Source organism: Opisthocomus hoazin, chromosome 3 (genome assembly GCF_030867145.1).
Source record: "Opisthocomus hoazin isolate bOpiHoa1 chromosome 3, bOpiHoa1.hap1, whole genome shotgun sequence".
Lineage (NCBI taxonomy): Eukaryota > Metazoa > Chordata > Aves > Opisthocomiformes > Opisthocomidae > Opisthocomus > Opisthocomus hoazin.
The window spans coordinates 40,603,144-40,625,302 of record NC_134416.1 but is presented as its reverse complement, the minus strand read 5'-3'; the positions used below and the strand labels follow the sequence as shown (position 1 = coordinate 40,625,302).

General features: G+C 36.9%; 1 protein-coding gene across 3 annotated transcripts in view; it reads right to left on the bottom strand.

Annotated features, from left to right (window-relative positions):
* The window catches only part of ARFGEF1 (ARF guanine nucleotide exchange factor 1), a 93,887-nt gene that overhangs the window by 8,366 nt on the left and 63,362 nt on the right, over positions 1-22,159 (bottom strand). For all 3 annotated transcript variants that reach the window (XM_075416034.1, XM_075416035.1, XM_075416036.1), the window contains 16 exons: positions 21,519-21,690; positions 20,158-20,309; positions 17,323-17,451; positions 14,708-14,866; positions 14,171-14,321; positions 10,740-10,830; positions 9,530-9,570; positions 9,268-9,437; positions 8,596-8,747; positions 8,262-8,434; positions 7,123-7,283; positions 6,332-6,462; positions 4,826-4,955; positions 3,644-3,779; positions 3,418-3,556; positions 722-791 (listed from right to left, as the gene is read on the bottom strand). In XM_075416034.1, the coding sequence (XP_075272149.1) occupies positions 722-791; positions 3,418-3,556; positions 3,644-3,779; positions 4,826-4,955; positions 6,332-6,462; positions 7,123-7,283; positions 8,262-8,434; positions 8,596-8,747; positions 9,268-9,437; positions 9,530-9,570; positions 10,740-10,830; positions 14,171-14,321; positions 14,708-14,866; positions 17,323-17,451; positions 20,158-20,309; positions 21,519-21,690 (2,157 nt within the window). The remainder of the gene's footprint in view (positions 1-721; positions 792-3,417; positions 3,557-3,643; positions 3,780-4,825; positions 4,956-6,331; positions 6,463-7,122; positions 7,284-8,261; positions 8,435-8,595; positions 8,748-9,267; positions 9,438-9,529; positions 9,571-10,739; positions 10,831-14,170; positions 14,322-14,707; positions 14,867-17,322; positions 17,452-20,157; positions 20,310-21,518; positions 21,691-22,159) is intronic.

Sequence of the window (22,159 nt, the reverse complement as noted above, 5' to 3'; positions counted from 1 at the left end):
ACATAAACAGAGGGAGACAGTCTCCCTTACTAGAACTCATTTGGGACCATATCCTTGAACAGTTTTTATGAAATGCTTCATTATTCTATAAAAAAATTCATGCAGCAATCTTGTGAAAACGTCCAAACGCTGAACTAATTCTCACCAGTAGTAAAGTAGCTACAGGGCTGCCACTTGTAGGCAAATCAAATTTTACATCCGTTTATTCAATCAGTGCTAAGAAATCTGATGGTTATACCTATTTTCTGTTTTAAACACTGATGTTTAGTTCTTACTACCAGAGAAAATTTGAAGGAAAACCCCATCAATCTAACTGGCAATCTTACCACCTCCAGCATTTTCTCACCATGCCAATATATAAAAGAGAATATAAAGCAAAATGAAAAAAAAAACCCCACGCCCCAAACCAGAAAACAACTCAAACCCTGAATACAGTATCACAGAGACCTACCAGACACAGGACACGACCTAAAACACAGAGTTAATGACCTGCAGCCAACTTCTGGAAGTCAGCTTTGCTGCAAACACATACTTCTCTTTCTCAATTAACTCCTCACTATTTTAAGCATTCATAGCACTTTATCTGGAAAAAGCTTTTTCAAGTAAATCAGAACTGAAAAATGGGTTTAAACTAATTAGACTTTTCACTCATCTACATCACAACACATTTGTAGCAAACTCTTGCAAGCTTTTAGAAGTATTTTTTATTTCAGCAGCTTACCAGTTTTTCTTTCGCATCAGAGGGAGTTCCACAGCCAAATTCCCCACTGACTGGTCGCCAAGTCAGCAGCCTTGAAAACACAAAACCCATACCAAATTTAGTAAGTTTGAAATACAAATTAGAACTGAAATTCTAAAAAGTCCACTTCAATATGGTGGGGGTTTTGTTTTAATTTAAATTCATGGAAGCTAAGCATAAAAAAGAGTCAGATATAGATACCTTCATAAATTAACAAACTAATGTCAGTTTTAAGTATAAATTTTTCAGTACATGTGAAAGAGTAAAATGTAAGTATTGTATTTTTTGAACTTCAACGTTTCTCCCAATGTCCTTGGACAGACAACTGGATTATATGGAGATGGATTAATTTTCCTCAGAAATACTGAACTTGGCTTTAGGCAGCGCTCTAGTGCCATTACCGGGCCTTGTTCTCTCACACTGCCTTAAACTTTACCTGGAATAGGAATGAATCTACCCCAGGACAAATCAGCATGAACTTCTGGAGATGTTTTGCATTCTCTGTCTGGGCTACGTTCCAGCATTGTGGTTCTATTTCCACTTAGGATTCATTGCTGTTATGAGGTACCAAGTCACTGACAATACTTCTGATCTATTCCCTGCTGCCTTCCCGTAGGGCGTCGCTGTCTTGAGGATCTTTTCCTTAAGTACTAAAAAATACTACGTTAATTGTAACTTCTTGAGGCTGTCTGTGCCTGACAAGAATGGACGGGAACTGGATTAAAAACCTAAGTGGTCCCATCATCTCTTGTTCTATCAAATCTATTGCTACAAAGTAAGATTAAAGATATTTGTTACTGTTAAGATCTCAAACTGTTTAGCCTCAATCTGTGTGAGACAACGCTTGATGAACATTTGTGCCTGCATATCCTAAGAGAGATCTTTCCCATTGTGTTAAGGATCCTAAATTAATTTATCACCAATCTCCATACAACTAAAGAGCATACAACTAAAAGGACAAGTCAGAGATAAAAAAAGATAAAATCCTAAGGCATGTACTGAGACAACAAATCAAGCAGATCAGAGAACTGAACTGATTCTTGAAAGCTACCAGGACACAAATTGCAGATTATTCTGGATCAGAGGTTGCAAAATATAATGTAATTTATTTCGGGCTATAAAGTCTTAAACTTCCATCTGCCAAAGGAGGTATGGGAATAATGAGCCCTTATGAGCCAGCACAGGCCAGATCATCACAACCTGTGCAAGGAACCACCTCTAACTCTTGAATTCCCAAGGAGAACAGGGCATTCATCCTGGCTGTCTCAGTGCCAGCGACGCAACACTTGCTCTCGTGAAACTTCAGAAAATTTCAATTAAAAAAATTTATACACAGAATAGAAACTAAATGAAAAGAATCAAAAAAAAACTATTAATGAGCTAACAAAGTATGGACTGGATGAGCAAACAGTGAGATGGATTGAACACTGGCTGAACAGCCGAGCCAAGAGGGTGGTAATCAAGGGCATAAAGTCTAGTTGGAGGCCACTAACTAGTGGTGTACCCTAGAGGCCAATACTGGGTCCAATTCTGTTCAGTATCTTCATTAATGATCTGGATGATGGGGCAGAATCGACCCCCAGCAAGTTTGCTGATGACACAGGGTTTCTAATATTCAACTATAAGAATACCCAGAAACCTAAGTTTTGATGATATGTGGAAATCAAAGCAAATATTCTGCTAGTGAGTATTCACTTCAAAATCTTTCCAAATGCAGGACATAGTAAGTTAGGGCTAATCCAAGTGGACTTTCACATCCACAGATTTGGTTTCAAATTTTATTCGTGGCAGTTACCAAAACGCAAAAAAAATCATCTTGCTACCTCCTATATGTTTCAGCGGTATTTTAGTACTATTTTTTTGGATGCAATTAATTCATACATACTCACACAGAAAAGTAGGTGAGGTATTGACAGATGGACTAACTTATCTTTTGGGCATGAATGACGCTTCCTTACAGTGCTATTTGATACACAACACTAAAATTAAGGAAAGACTGATGTGCAGAAGGTTCCTTTTTGCTTCAGTTTTCTTCATGCCTGAAGTAAGTGACACCCAGAAGCAAATGCTACAAACTAACTGACAGTGACAGGATGAGTAATAACACAACAGTTCAACATTCAGACTATCAGATTTGAAAACCAGCAGTGTTTCACCTCAGTGTTGGTAGGCAAGGGGAAAAATCCCCTCATCTTTGGTATAATAGTGGGGGGCATGATTTCTTGTTATCCTGCTCTCTGATGCACACGTGTAACATACTACTCAGAATAGCACAGCCTTGTTCCAAGAAACTTCACATAGAGTTACAATATGAAGGCAAAGACAGTTACCGAATATGCAAGATAATTTTCATAAAAAGATTAGGATTCATAGAAACTATGATGGAAGTTAATCCTCCACCACAGAGACTTAAATCTGTAAGACTGTTAATTTAGTATTTTGTGGAAAAAGCTTCACATGTAATTACAAATTGCAAAGTCTGCCTATCAATAGCATTCTTCTATTACAAAAAGAAAATGACCAAAAAATCAGATAGCACTTCTCAAAAAATCCAACATTTTAAAATTTAATCAAGTTGCAGTTTTGGGGGTTTAGCTGTTAGATAGCTAACAGTTCAAAAGCAGTACGTCATCTAGCTAAACTATTGTACAAAGTATAAATATTAACAAACATCTTACGCATGAGGGATTGTAGTTTTGAAAATATCCAGCATACAAGTACAAGTTTTATCCCAGATTTCTAGGGTAAACTTTTCACCATTTAGGATGACAACATTCTCCAAACAGTTTGTACCAGACCGTGCCAGTTGTTCATTGTCTGGAAGAGACAAACAGTGTATTTGCTTATTCACATTCAACATAGCAAAATGTTAACATTGTTTAACATAATTTGGTACAGTCCTACCTTGCTGCACACACCAGTACAGCTGTGCAAATATATCATCCAAAAGAACGTCACTAAGTACTTCCAAATACTGGGTGAATACATCACATATTGCATAAAGTGCATGGTTGCAAGTAGTTGTCATCCATTCAGCTTTCTAGGAGTGGAGGGAAAAAAAGAAAAGTTACAACTTTGTTGAAGGTGAAACTTTCAGGATACATGTCCCTGCAGGCAGATGAATATGTGTATTTACTCAATTTGAACTGCTTCACAGAAAGGAATTGCATGTCACTATACCTCAAAACCCCCAAAACTTGGAATCCCGACTTTTGCTTTACTAACTACCAGGTTTAAAAAACTACAGAGACAGACAAACAACTATTCTTGGAGACCAGATTACAGGACTAACAAGCACTCACCATCATGAGCCACTCGGTTTGACAGTAAACCTAGTGTCTAACCCTAGCTCAACAGTTTAAGTATTACCTAAGTTTTCTGTTTTTCTTCCAAGTATTTTCCAGGGAATAAAAAATTAGAAAATGAGACATGTCCTTCTACAAATCATCAGACAGAGCCTCCCAAACAGTTGACAATTTTGATCAAACTTCTAATATTACTAATTTACACATAATTTACATTAGTAATCCCATTTCTGTTCCAGCTGTTGTCAGCACAGTACCGGGTCCTGATCTGGCAGGTCAAAACTTGTTTGGCTGGTCAAGAGAGTACAGTGAAAGCACAGTGCTGTTCTCTGGGGTTTTTTATTTGCTTGTTTGTGTTTTTTTCCCCTAATCATCAAAAAGTTTTGAACCAGCAGAACTTATTTCTTCTAATTGTTACTCCACTGCTGATTACAAGCCTCATTCCACTGAGCATGTTGTCATGAAATGATGTGTCTCAGATTCCAGACATCACGCGTAAAAGCTACAGTTCTTCTTACAAACCCTAGGCACACTGCATTTTATGCTATTCTTCTATTGTTTGTAAACTACTAGGACTTTTATACACGATTTAAAAAAAAAAAGAGAAAAGTGAAAATACCTCCAAAAGAATGCTAATAAAATACAATAAGGCTACTAGAACCACAGGCAAACATGCAAGTTTTGAGGTTTGCCTTACATTACTTGATAAACTGTATTCCTAATCAGGTTTTCTACTGTAAATATACATCTCATGTAAATTATCTTCCCCCACTTTTTTCACCTCAGTCTGCTGTTCTGGCAGCTTCATGTTGTCAAATATCCTGAAGACAATCCGAAACAAATCTTGCCACCAGTGTTTTTCATACGTATGGCCGTATGTCTTCATTATTTCAAACATTACTGTTAAGCCCCTATATGAGGAAAGAACATGTATTAAGAGTTACTAAAAGACATGCACAAGACCAAATATGTCCAACTGCAACAGCAATAAAAAAACTTCAATACTGTTAAGAACATTATACATTGATATAATTAAGTCGAAAACCAGCTTGTTTAAAAAGCACTTAAAAGTCACAGGCAATAGCCAGAAAACATTTCTGAGAACTGTGGTAATTCCAAATTAAAATAGGAAAACAATTTCTTTACAAAGGACCACAAAAATAAAGGAACAAGTATTTTCAGGTAAGAAATACGGAGGTCTAGAAAGAAGTATTAATCTTCAGCAGCTATAAAGGGAGTCCAGATGCACAGCTCACATGTAGATGTGTAAATTTAAAGTGATTTGTATAGAACCTCTCATATTTAGTATCAGAACTGCAACTGAATACACTTTTATAATGGAAAAGCCATGAAATCAGCATACAGCTTTGCTTTTTCAACCAGTGAATGAATCATGGTATAAAACCTGTCTTAAAACCCTCGAAGCAAGTATGACAAGCAACAGCCAGGAGGCAGGTAGGACTGGGGTCATAAGTTTTAATTAAAACAAAAAAAAGATTCCAACACAAAATTGCTGTTGGAGTCCACTAAAACAAACCCTACTGATTGCATGGAGCATTTCACATTTGTTTTAAACAGAGCAAAAACGGAAAGGTGACACACAGCTTACCCAGGTTAATTATGACAAATCACTAAAATGCAGTAAGTAACAGGGGCATGTATCATGGAATCAACCGTCATACATTTCTATTTCCTAATGCGATTTAATGCATATTGATCATTTAGTGCTGGACTTCCATGTTAAAATAATGCTAGCGTGCTGTATGTTAGGTAAGTTTAAAGTTGGCTTTCACGTTTTACTGTGTTCTATCTGCCTCCATCACATCTGATCAAGTTGAGCTGAGGTGTTTTAAATAGTTTACGGGTTCTATAATAAATGGAAAACAGTCACTGTATTTTAATTTACTTAAGCTTTAATTTATTTTCAAATTAACTATTTAACTAATTATTTTCTTTGTGATTTCATGGCTATTCATCCTAAACAGACATTATTTGAATATTTAAGAAAATGCAATACCTATCTATTTAACACAATGCAATCAGAACCATGTAGCTTCATTATTTATTATAGCAGAAGACAAAAAATTCACACGTGAAGAACAGAGACTGTTTTCTACATTTCAGCATCTATTTAAAAGCGTTTTCAAAAATTGTGGTATTCCCACAGTGACATCACCTAAATTATGTAAGTCATTTTACAATGGTTACATTTACTAAGAGATGTGTTTCTATTTTACAAGCGTAAAGTAAGCCTTCTAAAATTTGAATTACAAATATTGATTGTTACCTGGTTCTTACATCTAATTTGCATCTATTGATGATACAGGACAACTCAAACAGAATTGGGAACCATCCTCGCACCCACACTCTGTCTTCAGGAGCTACATTCATATCATCACTTGTGTATTCCTTGAATGCCTTTAGAAGAAAATACAGGGTTATACAGAGCTGTAAGAGTTAAGATTCTTCAAAATAAAATGCAATTTGGACTGTAAATAACAATCTCTGCCGTAGTAGTATTACACCCTGATACCTCAGGTGAGCTGGCAATCAAAATAACAACACTGAGAAGGTGAAGTGTTTTTCATGGTAATGCTTAGTATATTATGAAAAATCAACCAAAAAAATAAATGAAACGACACATTCAAGCATCAGTTTTCGCTTGCAGCTCAGTTGAGTCTCCTAGTCTCTTCTTAAAGAGACAGCACTGAAAGTGAGGATCTACCATAACATTTTGAGGATATCACGCATTTTTTGCTTACGCCATTATGCATTCATCACAACAGTTCTCAGTAGAGAGCAATATCCTCAGATACACTGATTTCCAGCAGCTCTCAGGAAAGCTAGCCACCAGCTGAACTGGGTGGATGAGGATGGGCAGGGGGAAATAAAAGAAAAAAAATTGCTGATACTTCTAAAGCCTGTGGCCTTTTATACTCCTATTGCTTCTGCATAAAGTACACTTCTCAATAATCTCTGAAACTTGAAGGGAAGCCAGTAAGGTCAGCGCAAGCATTTTTTTCTTTATAAAAGCACTGTTGATTAAAACACTTATAATTTAGTTAATACAGACTATACCTGAGGTCTATCAGATACATATTTTGCACAGTGGCGAATGAGGCGGATTGCTTCCATACTGGTATCTGGAAACGCTGCATTGCAGGCAAATTCAGACAAGCACTTTACTGCATCCTGGAAAGAATCTATGGTTGCTGGGAAGTGTTTTTCAAACACAATTGCTAGAAGAAAAGTGTGAACAGAAGGAAAAAAGCGTCATGCTTTAAAATGTATTAATTCTAATATGAACTGGTGGTAACAGAAGTCACGAGAGACTGGTTCATTGATTGGTCTGTCAAATGCCTGAGTAGTAATAAAAACTAAAAAACGAACGCTCAACTGAAAAAAAAAAATCACCTAGAGGGCATTCTATTTTGACAATAAGTAAGTGTGTAAAATGAATCAAGGCAGCATCTAGTCTACAGGAGGGAAATTTAACAGTTAAGCAAGAGCAGAGCAACAGGCTTACTGCTTAACACTAGTCTGTGTGATCAGAGCTTAAGAGGGCTACATAAAGCATGGAGTTACATCTGCAACAGGACTTCCCGCAGAAATACAGTCCTGCTGCCTTGATTTTAAACTGTCACTTCTGAGGAAAAAAACATTCTTCATCAGTGCTGAAAATGCTTTAGGAACTTGGAGAGGTTGAGACAGAATAAAGAGATCCCTTATGGCACTTAAAGCCTGAGATCTAGACCGGGGGGGGGGGGGGGGGCGAAATCATAGTGCCACCTAGCTCAGCCCTTTCTCCTAAACATGATCATAGACAAGCACAGTTCAGAAACAAGGAAAAAGATAAGCAAACAATATAATAGTAAATTTTTTTGGGAGAGGTGGGGATTGGAGGGAAATTCTTCACTTAAATGAAAATGTGCACATTAAGTAAAATTATCTAAGGCTTGCGTTATTTTACTACAGAATGCTACAAACAGATAATCTTTTTTTTTTTTAAGGGCATGAAGGAAGACAGATAACTATAATCTTACTGAATTATTTTTGTAAGTATTTTCCCAGAGGACTGGCTGAAAAGTGTAAAACATTGGTTCCAAAGCATGAAGCGGGCTTTATTAGGCAGGCTGTAGAGCCAACAGATAAACAAAGCTTCCCAGTCTCCGGAGTCACATACACTTTCACGATGTCTGAATATCATCAGTACTCACTGACAATGTGTCCTGTAGTCTGGAATGCAAGTTCCACTATACTTTCATCCTGATCTGAGGCTGCCAGATGAAATACTGAAAAAATGTTTTTCCAGCCAGAACGAATGTTAGCAGCCTGGGAATTTACCATCTGTGCAATACACCGTACAACCATGTCTCGAATAGTAGGAGACCTAAATTAAGATAATAAACAGTAATTGTTTAAATTAAATTACATAATAAATTAGAATACTGTAATTCTCCAGCAACTGATTTCACAAAAGCAATCTGAAACACTAATTGCAAAAGTTGGTGCTTATGATCCCAGGTGATTCAGTTAATTGTACGTTATTACCTGTTTCTCTTCATGATATGTTCAAATGGTCTTAGGAAGTCCTTCTGGAATCGGAAATTAGCAAGTTCTCCTTTTTCCAAGAACTTCATTGATAATTGCCTTAATGAGTCTACTGCAAAAATAGCTACATCTTCATTGGGATTGCAGCCAACCTGATTAACGCAGAATAGAAATGCATAGTAAGCTTACGTCAGAATTCTTATGGATTCAGCCCAAGTTGCATTTACATTTGATAATGGAGAACTAAGCAGTATGGAAAATTAACAAAATTAAATAGTAGCCAATTCCATAAACCACACTGTTAATGAAATTCAATAATCCTTAACCAATTCCACCTGTTTTTCTACAACAGAAAACAACCTCTTGTTCCAGGCTTCATGAAACACGCCCCAAAATTAGAACACGTAACTAAAGGCAGCCAGTTCTAGACCCAGGTCATGATAAATAGCTTCATGTATACTCTTCCTTTTACATTTATTATATTGTGTACCTCTGCCTTCTTGCAGGCCTTTCCAGCTTTACAATTTTTGTTGTTTTAAGCTACTTATACAGCAGGACAGAAAAAAAAAAGTACAATTCAGATGAGCACAGGCTTTTCCAACAAATTTCTAAATAAACTTTTGTTGTATTGGTAATTCAAGGAGTATGCAGTATAATCATTAATACGGATACCTTATTAAAATGATCTCCAATAACTTCCCAGATTCTAGACCACTGTAGCCTTATCCGGCCCATGTTGTAGTAGGAAATCTCTACTATCTTCTGCAGACTAAACATTCGAGGGTGGGTAGCAGACAGCAGTTCATCCATAGACACAGCACAAAGCCAGCGAACGAAATCCACTGTTAAATGACCACAGATTTTAACACAGTATTTTTCCAATGTTTAAGACAAAGCTGTTTCATTGGTTACGGAGGGGGTGGATTAAACTTACCTATAGCATTTCCATCCAACCTTGTAGATCCCGTAAATATTCTGTAAAGTGCAGTTTACGATATTGTTACAATTTCTTAAAAGAGCATCTATGAAACATCTATTAAATATTTTTTAATTTATGTAGACAACCCTTAACTACTTTTATTTATTAAAAAACAATTAGTAGCTGTGGAAAAATACTGAGCTTTGAAAATAAAATCAGAAATATTTTAATTGTTTCTAATATTTAAAAATAACTCCCATAAGCATGTGTGGAGACTGGGAAGTGAGCAGTGTTTCTAATACTATCCCCTCATTGACAGTGACTGATGAATAATGTCAGAAGTTTATAAACTATTCATCCCTACTCCAAACACACAAGTCAAACTTCTCCAGAGTGCACGATTCCTATTCGCCATGACAAATTTAAACACTTCCCATTATGAAGTGCAGAAAAATACTGCAAACCTAAAGAGCTATTATGCGTTTGACATTAAGCCTCCAGTTTGCTTGACGTGATTTTACTGCAAGGCAACTCTTATTGAAATGACATCAATCTTGCTGCCTGTACTCAATCACAGAAATGCTTGTAAGCTTTCAGAATGATATCCCTTTGCGACTGTCAGTTTTGACAACCATTTAAAAAAATGTTTTCTGATTTCTTACATGCTGAGAGCAAGATCCATTAACACTCCAGTCTGATCACTACTTTACCATATAAACAGAACATGTATTATGCCTGATCAAATCCAGTTATGATAAATATGATTCACAGACCGGAAGAATAGAATAATAATTTTGGTAATTTCAGACAACTTCTACATAACCTAGAGGAAAACAGGGAGTCAGTAATTACGTTTAGGAGAAAAAGGGTCTGCCAATAATGCTCCCCGTACTAAGGCAAAATGAGATTTGCTATATGTTACTATATTTAGCAAATCAAGAATGACTGGGCAGTACTGCAGTCTTCATCCTGCAACTCTCCTGTAATAATTTTCTATCAGTAAAAAGGTTTCTTGCCTAATCTCTGTTCTGTTCCTTCTTGCAAACACATTCCTGCTCCACAAAAAAGAAAAAAACCCACAAAACTGAAAGGCACTTTAATATAGTAATATTTATGTATTTTTTTCCAAATAGGGGTAAACTAATAATGTCCTATTATTAGCACAGGTTATTCAAATACTGTTTAAAAAAAGCTTGAGGTGGCAACAACAAATTTAATACGATACCTGTCTACAGCAACAACAACACTTTGGGAGCTAGTTTCACCAATGGATTCCTGAATACTTGCTATCTGCTTCCAATCCACGTTTCCACCAACTACAGTGAACAAAATTTGAAAATCATGTAAGAGAGAACACAGAAAGGGCTGAGAAGAAATAGGAAGAGAAATCGTGCCACTACAAGTTTAATTAAATACATTTTTAATTCACAAAACAGAAAAATACATCATTAATCTCTCTTGCATAAGCTGGGCATCTCAGTGAACAGTTGCATGTTAGTCTAAGTCCTAATTCTCTAGATTCTCTATCCATGTATAAATTACATTAGTCACAGAAATTTGTCCACATTTGGAACAACTGTATGAATAGATACAAGTGAAAAAAATTCAAAAGCACAAGAACCACCTTTTTCTCTTCATGTTTCAATGGATCTTTGGTAATTCTGCTACTGAAAATACACAACAGGTGATAGAGAATACTGCACAGAGGAGAACTTTTCACTCTTTATTAGCAGCAAGTAAGTCCATCCCGATATGTTTTCTTCTTAATCATTCACAGAGAAGCGCTCCCACCAAAACTCCATCTTAAAGCTACATGTCAAGTACAGCAGAATTATCACCTAACAATAGTGATAAAAATCTGTAACTAAAAATAGCAATATTTATTTTGGAGGCTACAAACTGTAACCCACACCTGGGAAAGCTCACGTAAGAAAATACTAACTTCACAGTGAGCAAATTTCTAAAATTTCTGGCAATGTCTGAGCTCCCTTCCACCCCCCATCAGAAAAAGAGCAGGAATCGTGCAACCATTCTGAGTAGTTTCACCTATCCTGTAATTCTTTTTTTTTTTTTTTCCTTAGGCTGCCTATCAGAAAAATAGGGGAGAACAGAAGAATGAAAGAAGGCCAACAGCTCTGTTCTCAGAGCTCTGCAGAGACAAAGGCAGGTTCTCATGTTTCAGACTGCCTCTGAGTCTTGCTGTGCTCCGCACCTGGAGGTAGCTGGAGATGACTGGCTGTCAAATCTAGATAAACTGACCCATCTGAAGTATTTTTCTACAGCATTTATGGAGTACCCTCTCTGTACATACATGCATACCTACATAACCTTATACCAGTATTTCAGCGAGTTCTAATACTGCTGGGTTTGTAAGCACACAAGCTGCCAGCATCAATCAGTCTGAATCCTGGTAATGTGTCAGCTAAGAAAGGTATCAAACGAGCGGCTGTGTTGAAGGGCTATTTCCAAGAAGTCAGGTAACCCTAATCAACTCTGTCAGTTCATACCAGAATTCCTTACTATCACAGGATTTATAATCAATGCTGGAAACTGATTCCTCAGATTCCCACAGTCCAAAGAGGAGTTCTGGTGACCTAAGTAGTACACTTTGGCTACGACTTACTCACAGCAGCAGGTTGTGTCTTCCAACTTGGTGAACAGAAACTAAAGTAGAAAAATGCTGAACTTCACAGTTACAACTCCAAGTAAGACAACACTCCTACCAAAGAAGCAAAGGTATAGACACTTCTCCGTTTACTTTTACAACCCACATGCTTGTGATGCCTTGAACGTTCAAGTAAAACAAAAACGAGCCACAGTAGAAAGATAATGCAAGAGTGATGAAGACACTCCAATGTTGATGGCAAACACACACTTCTAAGTTAAGCAAGAAGAGTGAATGCTGCTGCTTATGCATGTCTGATTTTGCAAGCAGGTTTGAAAGATAAAGCTTCTGTGTCACCAGCTTGCGACTTCACTTACTCTAATTAAACAACTATTTGCCTGGAAAGTATGTGTCTGTAGATGTGGACACATGCACTATGGGTTCTTCATAGGAATTTAGGTTTATAAGAAGTTTACTCAAAAGCCACAGTTCCAAAAAATACTTCAGAATGATCATAGAAAGAAAATTAAAGTATCTGCAACACAGGATTTGTGGAGAAGAGTGAAAAAGCTAAAGCAGTTGAGAAAATTGCTATGTTCTAACAGCCCCTAACTGCATGAAAACCAAACTCCTTTGAGTTAGGCATTTTCGGATAAGACTGAAGTGACATTTTTAAAAAAAAAAAGAAAAAAAAATTAAGTTTCCATATTCATTTCAGAGAAAAATATTTTATGCATTTGGACATAAACTATTTTCCTTAGAGATGTAGTTGACAGGGGGGAAAAAGTCTTCACGAGCTGGATTTACACCAATGACTAGCAAGTATGATTTAGAGACACCTGACTACAGTTTACATTCTTGAGCTATTAGGACTTAACATTTTTAAAGGCCAGTCACCTCAGCATAGAGAAACTGCCAGCATTTGGAAATAGCAAAGCTGGATAGGTCATCAGGGAGCACTAGACTGGAGGCTGCATATTAGAAGGGCAGGAAGAAGCTCAGTGTATGAGATGTTGGCAGACGTGTTTATTTCCAGGCATAAAGTTTCCCTTCAGCAACTCTCAGCAAGGTCACGGGAGTACGCAGAGGCAGGCCAAAGGAGAGCACAATGGAAAGGAAAGGACTGACTGCGGAATAAGAAAAACCGTCTGAGGAGAACACAGAGGCAGATAATTAGGACTAGCTTAGAGCTAAGGTCAGGGAAACCAGTAAAATAATCATTACTCAACAAAAAGAAAAAAAAAAGAAAAAAGTTACATGAAAAATTGAGGGAACACAAAGCTTTCGCTCGGCTGTGGGTGAAGTTGTTCAAAAGGCAGCAGATACCAAGCATCATACTGAAACTCTCTAACAGTCAAATGGAGTTACATACACTTCCTTGACAACTCCACAGTTTCCCAATATCCTACACCTATGTATCTTTAACTGTGTCCCTATTAAAAGAAAAAATTAACCTCTTAAAGATAAATTAAAGTAAGACTGGTATACTTTTCTAGGAGGACAGGAAACATCATCTCATTTATGGAGTAAATTTTGGCTCTCAGGCCAACCTAAACAAGGCACTTGTTCAGTACCAAAGTAACCAAAAGGGGAGGAAACAGAATTTCAGAACTGAAGCTCAACAAATCTCCCAACTGGTTCAAATACTGTGCATTTCTCACAAAGTTTCATAGCAGGATGCTTAACCTACGCAGACTAAGCTTGCCTGTTCGGTAAAATACTTGGTGCACTAACGTTACAATATTATTAGAACTGGTCATATCATTAGCAACCCATTCTTGTTTACTCTGCTATGTTTTAACAGAAATGAATCATGTATCATTTTCCTACATATCCCACTCTCCCACCCTAGCAGTAATACTTAATAGAGCCAAATAAATATTCCAGAAATAGGAATAGGTCTATTCAAAGCCTAAGAAAGTTTTACAAGGACTACTTCATGGTCTTTCGCCTCTGAACTCACAGACAACAATAATGAAAACAAAGGACAAACTTTAACATCTGTCTGAACAAGCCAGTGAAATTAAATACTTCGTATCTCCATTACTTACCAAGTCCCAACCCCACAAATTCATCAGGTGCCTGATCTTTTGTTCCGGTAAAAGAACCTTCCCTGCCACGCACTGTCCCTGAGATGTAGCGAGGTTTTACTCCAGTTCCTATTAACTGCGCCAGCTCAAGTTGACTGATGCATTTCAGAATCTATTCCAGAGAATAAAGAAGTTGTTTATCAACAAAATGCAGTTTGAAAGAGTTAAAAAAAAAAAAAAAAAAAAAAAAAAAAAATCTTTAGGCAGATCTTTAGAAGAAAAAAAATTCTAAACACTCAAGGTCAGACAAATATTTCTGGTGTTCTGTCCAAAATGAATATTAATTTAAATACTATTGGATTAGTCTCTCACAATTTTATTTCTCACTTTTGCTACTTTAATTGGCTGCATAATATGCAATTTACATAATGTATGTACAAAACTATATACTTGGCACTTCTCTAAAACCCACTGTATTTATACACAAAGTAGTTCACTACTGTGCTCAAAATTAGTATATGTGCTTTCTTATTGTTTAAGCACAAATGACTCCCATACCTCATGCCAGGAATTTCCTAAATAGTTTCCATCTGTATGAGCCACCGTGATGAGAGTTTTAATTGTGTCAATATTCTTCTGCTTCATTTCGGTAATACCAGAACTCACTGTAAGTAATGTGAATCTTGCTAACGCTTGGACATAGGCATCTCTTTCCAGCTACAAATGGGAGGAAAAAAAATATTGTCTTGTAAGTATTTTCTCAGTTTCTTGTTCTTATTACAATCTCTGATGTCAGCAACTATATTGTTTATCTTTCTCTTCCTAGAGCTGAGTTTCTAAAGCATCCTACATAGTGAAAATAACTCATGTTCTTCTGTAGTAAACTGTGGGAGTAAATCAGGCTCACTCTATTCAGGAACACGAAGTGCAATGTCTGACAGTGTATAACACATAGGTGGTTGTTAGGTTTCTGGGTTTGGCCTTTTAGGATTTTTAGGGGGCTTTTTTGGGAAACAGGATGCTGTTTCAGAAGAAACGTGGCTTCTTAGCTAAGCTTTTAATATTCTTGTACTATACCTGGACCTACTCCGAAAATGCTGCCTTAGCAGACTCTCTCAAGTTGTAGGATTTTTTTGGCAATAGAATCTAAATAATATTATCTAAAACATACGTTTTGCCAATTCCACAAAACTGCTCAAAATGTACTTGATTTAATCTATGCTATTTGGAGCTCCTCAGAAGCTTGTGAGGTGAGACTGTCATGGGTGGGTAAACAGCAAGTGACCTATAATGCAGATGAAATCAATTTCATAAAAAAGAACGTTCTACATGTAGGTACCAAATTTATATGGATAGGGTATCTACAACCACCAAAGGAAACTCCTCTGATCTCATATGAACAGATTACAATGGTAAAAAGCATTACTCTCCTGCTATGTATGATCCGAAGGCCATAAAGCAAAATGACTATACATCAGAGAAACAAATGATGTTTGTTTGGATGTTTAAGACTATTCTGATATAAAAAAAATCATTGAACATATAATGAAACCAAATACAAAATATTTTTTAAGAATCCCAGGAAGAACGTCTGTTTCATAGAGAAAACATGAACCCCACAACAGGAGGCAGTAACAGAAAGAACAGATTCTCGCAGAGCCACACAGCATGGCTGCCATGTTCAAACCCAACTACTACTACACAGTACGCTGGCAAAGGCACAGCAAATGCTGTATAAGCACAGAAAAATGGAAGTTTCATGGAAAGAGCACTAAGCATAGAAACCTTAGAGTCTACAAACTGTGTATCCTGTGTAAAAGGAAAATGTTTTCAGTCCCACCCTCTCTCTCTGTTCCATAGATATTCCCCCCTGCCCTTTTTTGTTAAGCTGTCAAAGGAGGAGAAAACCAACTAAGTAATGTGTCCATCAACCAGAAAGTAAAAACAGATGATACAAGCAAATTAAGTACATCCTTTTGATGTGTATCGTGTCCCACACGCTTAAAGACAAAAGCCGGACGTGTGACAGTCTAAGATTAAAAGCATAAATAATTAAACTCAGAATTTTTAGAAACCCCACAGGAAACCAAGAAAGGTATCACTTCTATTGAAAATACAAAATAGGTATGTAAATTTCAGCAAATAAGAAGTGCTGTATCTGAAACACCTCCAGTTCGAACAAGTTTGTCCCAAGCCAATGGAAGGGTACGACTGATTCTGGTCCATTCTTGGAGCACAGGGATCTTAAAGCAAACGAATCCTTGCCCTCCCCACCCAAGGCAGACCAGTGCAGACTGGGAGCTAACCTCTGCAGCTGCTGAAACTGGTATTTGTACCAGTTCCACTTCTGCACCTTAGAAACAAAAAATAACAGGGATGTGAATTTCATTGAACAGCTGCAGGCTCCGGGAAAGACTTTGTTAATCAAATTTTTAAGTCTGTTCAGTTTGGGGGTGGGGTGAAGTAGAAAGACAGAGGACAGAAACCTTACATGATCTCAAACGGGATTTTTAAAGCAGCTATAAGAGGTCTCAATGTGCCTTTCCACATTAGTGATAAAAAGTTATCTAATTTGCTAAATACAAGTGGGAGGGGAGAGGGAAGCAAAGCGCTCACTATCATATCATAGTTCAACAGTTTTTACTTAAAATTACTCTTACAAGGTTGTTGGGTTTTTTGAGTCAGTTTGTTTTTTTCTTAAATGTTTTCAATGTACACATGAAATAATGCCATGTCAAACATGAATTTTCCTTGCCTTTCTCTTCAGCTATCCCTACAATGCACTTACGGCAGACCAGTACTCCATTTATTAACTAACAGTCTACAATAACATAATAATACGTTCACCATTGATGATTTAAAAATGGCCGGGGGGCGAAGGGCAAAAAAAAAGCACACCCAAGTTTCATCAGAACTACCCTCTGAAGCCAGAGTCTGGAATTCTTGGCATTGTACTAAATGCAAGACACATTCATACATTACATCAGGAATGACATTTCCAGTGCCGTAACTGTTAAGATGATATCCAATTACAGAAGTCTCAGATTAGTATAATGAGAATTAGTATAATGAGGTATTGCAGTGCATAGCTTCAGCAACAAGGACTCTTACACCACCACTAACATTTTGCTGGTACATAAATCAAATTATTGCCTCAATCTTAAATTTTTTACCTGAATGTTGAAAATGCAAGCAATCCTGATTGCACATCGTATACCCTCCAAACAAAGCGAGGCAACTTCTGTGTCATCACAGTCCTGCAAACCCACGCTGAATGCAGCTAGAAAAGGTGTCCACGCCAACTGGAATGTATGCAAAATAAAAGTTACATTAGCAACTGTTAGTACCTGAAGGGAATGTTATAGTTTCAACATCTTGCTAAAGTTTAGATTCCGTCCTTAACTCTCATTATTAACCTTGAAGTTGTCTTTTGCCTAAAGGAAATGGAATAGCACAGACATGGGACACAGAACAGGACAGAAACAACGCAGATCCATGCTCCCCTCAGAAGTTCTCCCTCTCCCTCAGCAATTTACACACACAACCATCTTCAGACAGCTGGAAAAAAACAAACCCCAAGGCTATGTCAGTTAGATGTTTATTGCAGTTTTGGTATTCCCAGGATAACCTGTATCTTTGCATCGTGAGTAACAGAGTCAATAGTTATTGCAAGAACGGACACAGTGTATAGTAGATTCCTTCATGATAAAAAGTATGAACTTAAATAAGACAAGTTTGTCCTGACAACACCAGAAGGCAAAAAAAGGTAGGGTAAAATGGGGCAGCAAGCTTTATTAATTCCACTAAAATTACGGTAGACAACAACAACAAGAGACAGGACACAACTCTTTCCTTGATCTCTCTGCTCTTGATTTTGTTACCTTCGGCCCTCCATCTTTTTGTATCTAAGCCACTGTTGATGTTTCCCGTTCCTCTTGCCTGAGGTGGGACTGCAAGCACAATACACTCTACTAGAAGTAACTGCAGGAGAGTCCACACTGCCCTCGTGGTGAAGGCTTCCTCTCCCACAGCCAGAAAAAACAATCAGAAGATGCAGAGGATCCTGCTGTAAGCACACATGGTTATGGAGAGGAAACCCCAGGGTACCCAGAAGAATTTTAGAGATAATTTTACCTGAAGTCACCACAGATGACTTACAGAGTCAATGGGCACAGCAGGGAGCAACAGATTTCACACTTAATTTCACAATAAAACGATGCACGACAAAGCTTTGGTTTCATTTCAGCCAGCAATTCCGAAAGCACTACCTCAGAAAAGCATTTAACACTTGCACACACCAAACCGTAACTCTGGGACAGTACTAAAGGCATCAGAATAATTCCTATATCCAGGACTTCATTCCCTATTTGCATGACCTTTATAGGTCCCTTCCAACCCAAACGATTCTATGATTCCATGTTCCACAAGTCTATGTTCCTTTCCCTCTCCCCCCTTGTGCTAATTTTTCATTCCTACTGAAACCAAAACTAACCCTAACCATCGCAAAACTGAAATACTTTCTTAAGAACTATCTAGAGATCTGTATAGTATGTTTTATAACTAGAGCTATATTGTTATTTATAATAGACTGTTTTGTCATTAAAGGTGAAAATTAAGCCTTTAAATTAGACAATCAATTTTGGGCTACTTACGTGCCTGCATAAAGTGAATTTTTGTTCTGTTTTAATCTTTTAGCAAATCTATCTGTAAATATAATGATAAATTTTATGCTGGCATCAATAGGTGAAAGAGATACCCAGAAATTTATAAACCTTTGATGAAATAAAAATTAAAAAGTCTAAATAAAAAAATGTGGAATTAAATATATAACTTCCACAGTTGTCAGTTTTTTTGAGAAGATAGCTCTGTTCAACCTACTACATTGTCCTCAGCACTTCAATTAGTTTATGAATATCCTCAAGTAAGAAGACTTCTAATTCTTAGCACCTTCACAAAAGATGATTAGCGTGTTAATTTACCCTGATGCTTCCTATTTTGCTCGTTTGAAAATGGGTTTTGCAATGGTGCTTTTCAGATACTAGAGGCTAAGAATGTTATAAAGTAACAGGGCTGGTATCTTAAGGGAAAATAGCCTATGAATTTTACAGATGCCTGCACAAGCAAGTTATTTCATTTCAGCCTTAAAGAAGTCAACAGAGAGAAATTACGTACAGTGCACCTCTGCCAAGTGACACCCTGAAAGTAGGTCTTGACAAGGGCTTCATTTAGTATTATTCTGTACAAATAGAGTACTCTCTGACTCTTATTAAGGTGCGGATAAAGAACTCGGAAGCTTGCCTCAGGGACAGCGATCTTATAGCTAGATCCTCAGTGTGCCCAGGTGGCATGATACACTACTGACCATGTTCTGTATCTATGAATTTGAATCACTGGTATGGAAAAGGCATTTGGCATGCAGACACCTTTACACCTACACAATAGCAAAGACAGGTATTTAGAATAATGATTTAATACAGGTTCAGCTACCCCCACCCCCCCAAGCGTAGACAGTCCCAGTGTGAAACATTAATTTGCAACAGACAACATTAGACAGAAGTTTATTGTGACAACTGCTCCCCTAAAAAGCAATGAAATAACCTCCCTTAGAAGCAGTAGGCAGGACTCAAACAACGAACTGGGATGAGTCATTTCCCACTTTTATAAATCTGTTGTTTTGACTACACCTCTATAGCTGAAATAAAAATCCCGTAATTTCAAGTTTTTAACTACTCTTTATACTTTTGTCCCCTCAACATACTCCTCATTACACTTCCATTATATCAAGATACTGCATCTATCAGCATAGCAACCTCTTACATCTCAGGATAAATGAAACTGGAGTTGAAGGCTCTAAATCCCTTCTTTCCTGTAGCAAGTTAAACAACTTAAAAAATCATCAAAATATAGCAGACACAAATCTTTAGTATTTTCAACAAATCCTGTAAACCAGTATTTTGTATTAAGAAACTATGTGATATTCTAGGTAAATATCTAAACACGTATCTCACCTTAAACATGGGTCTCACATGCTCCAGGTGTGTTGCACTAGTAAAAGGTGCCTGAACGTGGCTCACTGCCTCCATAAGAGCTTTGGCCGTTTTAGCCATTTGTTCCATTTCCAAATTATATAGGAGTCTTCTCTGCTTTTCACTAGCTACACCTGTAAACACATTTTTTCCTCTTATTTGAGCATCTTTAGCAGTGGTGTCTTTAGGAATATAACAATTTTATATTTTTCATTAAGTGCCACAACTCTAATGCATTTTTTGTATTATCTTTACTTTCTGAAACTACCACACCAGCAAGATATTTCTTTTATAATCTAGATAAAATTTAACTTAAGGCAAACTTACATATATGAAATGTAACCTAATGTCAAATCTTTACAAAATTTCAAGATTTGCACAACAAACATTTCTTCTGCATCACCTCAAATGACAGCATAAATATCACAACTGCTAAGCTAAATTCAAAGTGAACAGAAGTTTCATAGCTGTCCATCAGCACAGAAAATAATAATAAGTGGGAATCCTTTTCTGAGGGAGAACTACCTTAATCACCTTCTTCATTTCAGTAACAGAACCTCCACCTCATTAAGAAAGCAAAATCTACGTAGAATGTAATAATAATCTTCTTTAAAATTACAATAAAAATATTAACTGAACTGATCTTGAAAATAAGAGGGCTTCTTTTTCCCAGATGCAAATTTCCTGTAACCAATCTGTTGATAGAGCTAACCTAGGACTTAAAAGCATACAAATTTGACTTTGCTGGGAAAAAGTCAAGTCTCTCTTAATGTTTTCTGTAGAAAAGCTAGAATGAATAAAATCTCAGTCTTCACATTGTGCAGAACGCAAAAAATTTTTTCTGGTATTTGAGAGAGGAGAAGATAATTAATTTTAGAAGTGCATAAATTAGTACCCTACAAACCAAATAATGCAAAATTTTTGAAGACGACAGACTTGTTATTGCAGGAAAACACAATGGTTACCTTAGAAAAAGAAGGCACAGCTATTGTGTTTGTTCTGCACTATGCCAATCAGCAACACTGCTACTTCATAAAGCCCTCAAATGCATTTCCCTATGTCGCTGTTCAACAGCAAAACCTGTCTTCTCCATGGTCAAGGCACCGAAAATCAGGAATTCAGATGCAAAGGGAAGTGAAAATCAGCAGTGGCATTTAACACAGATTTGAAGGTAGCATCAGGCATTTATCTTAAAAGGAAAAGGATATCAAATTAGAAGGTAGGGCTCATTCTGAGTTAACTAAGTGGTGCTTGCTTCATTCCTCTCTCATTTTAAAAAGGAAACAGCTTCACGAAACTGAAGAGCCAACACTTTGAAGAAAGCTAACACTGGAACTACTTACTTTGTTTACTGGATTTTGTGGGTATTGTTAATTCTTTTGTTTCTTTCATTGAAATCTTCTTTCCAGCTATTTCATTATAGATAGCAGACAAATATTCTTCAGGGAGATCTTTACTGTCATTGATACCTCTATTCATTTTAATATACTGTTCCTTTGTCATTTTATTCTTAACCTGAAATGCAGAAAGTAGCTACTAATATCAACAAATGAGGCAAGTTCATAGTAGTTGTAATGCTGCCTATAAAGCTGCCAAACAGATGAAAAGTTATGATCAAGGACAACTTGCTGATTCAGAAGACATATTTAAGTATCCAACACATGCAATGCTACACTGTCAAGTCTACAAAATAACACGAGGCCATGTGGACATTACAACACTCATCACATTTAGTAGGATCCACAGATCAGTTAGACATATATTATGAAAAAAAAAGTGGTTTATCTTGTCATACAGACCAAGCTATTTTAAACATAATCCCATAATCTCATAAGAGTTCAATACTCTTTCCAGATTTTGCTTAAATAAACAATGATGGCTAGTCACTGCAACTTTGAATATTATGCACTGCAGAAGCGAGCTGTATTTATCAAAACAAAGCTGCATTATTTTTTCAAACAGACTGAAATCAGGACCAGATTTG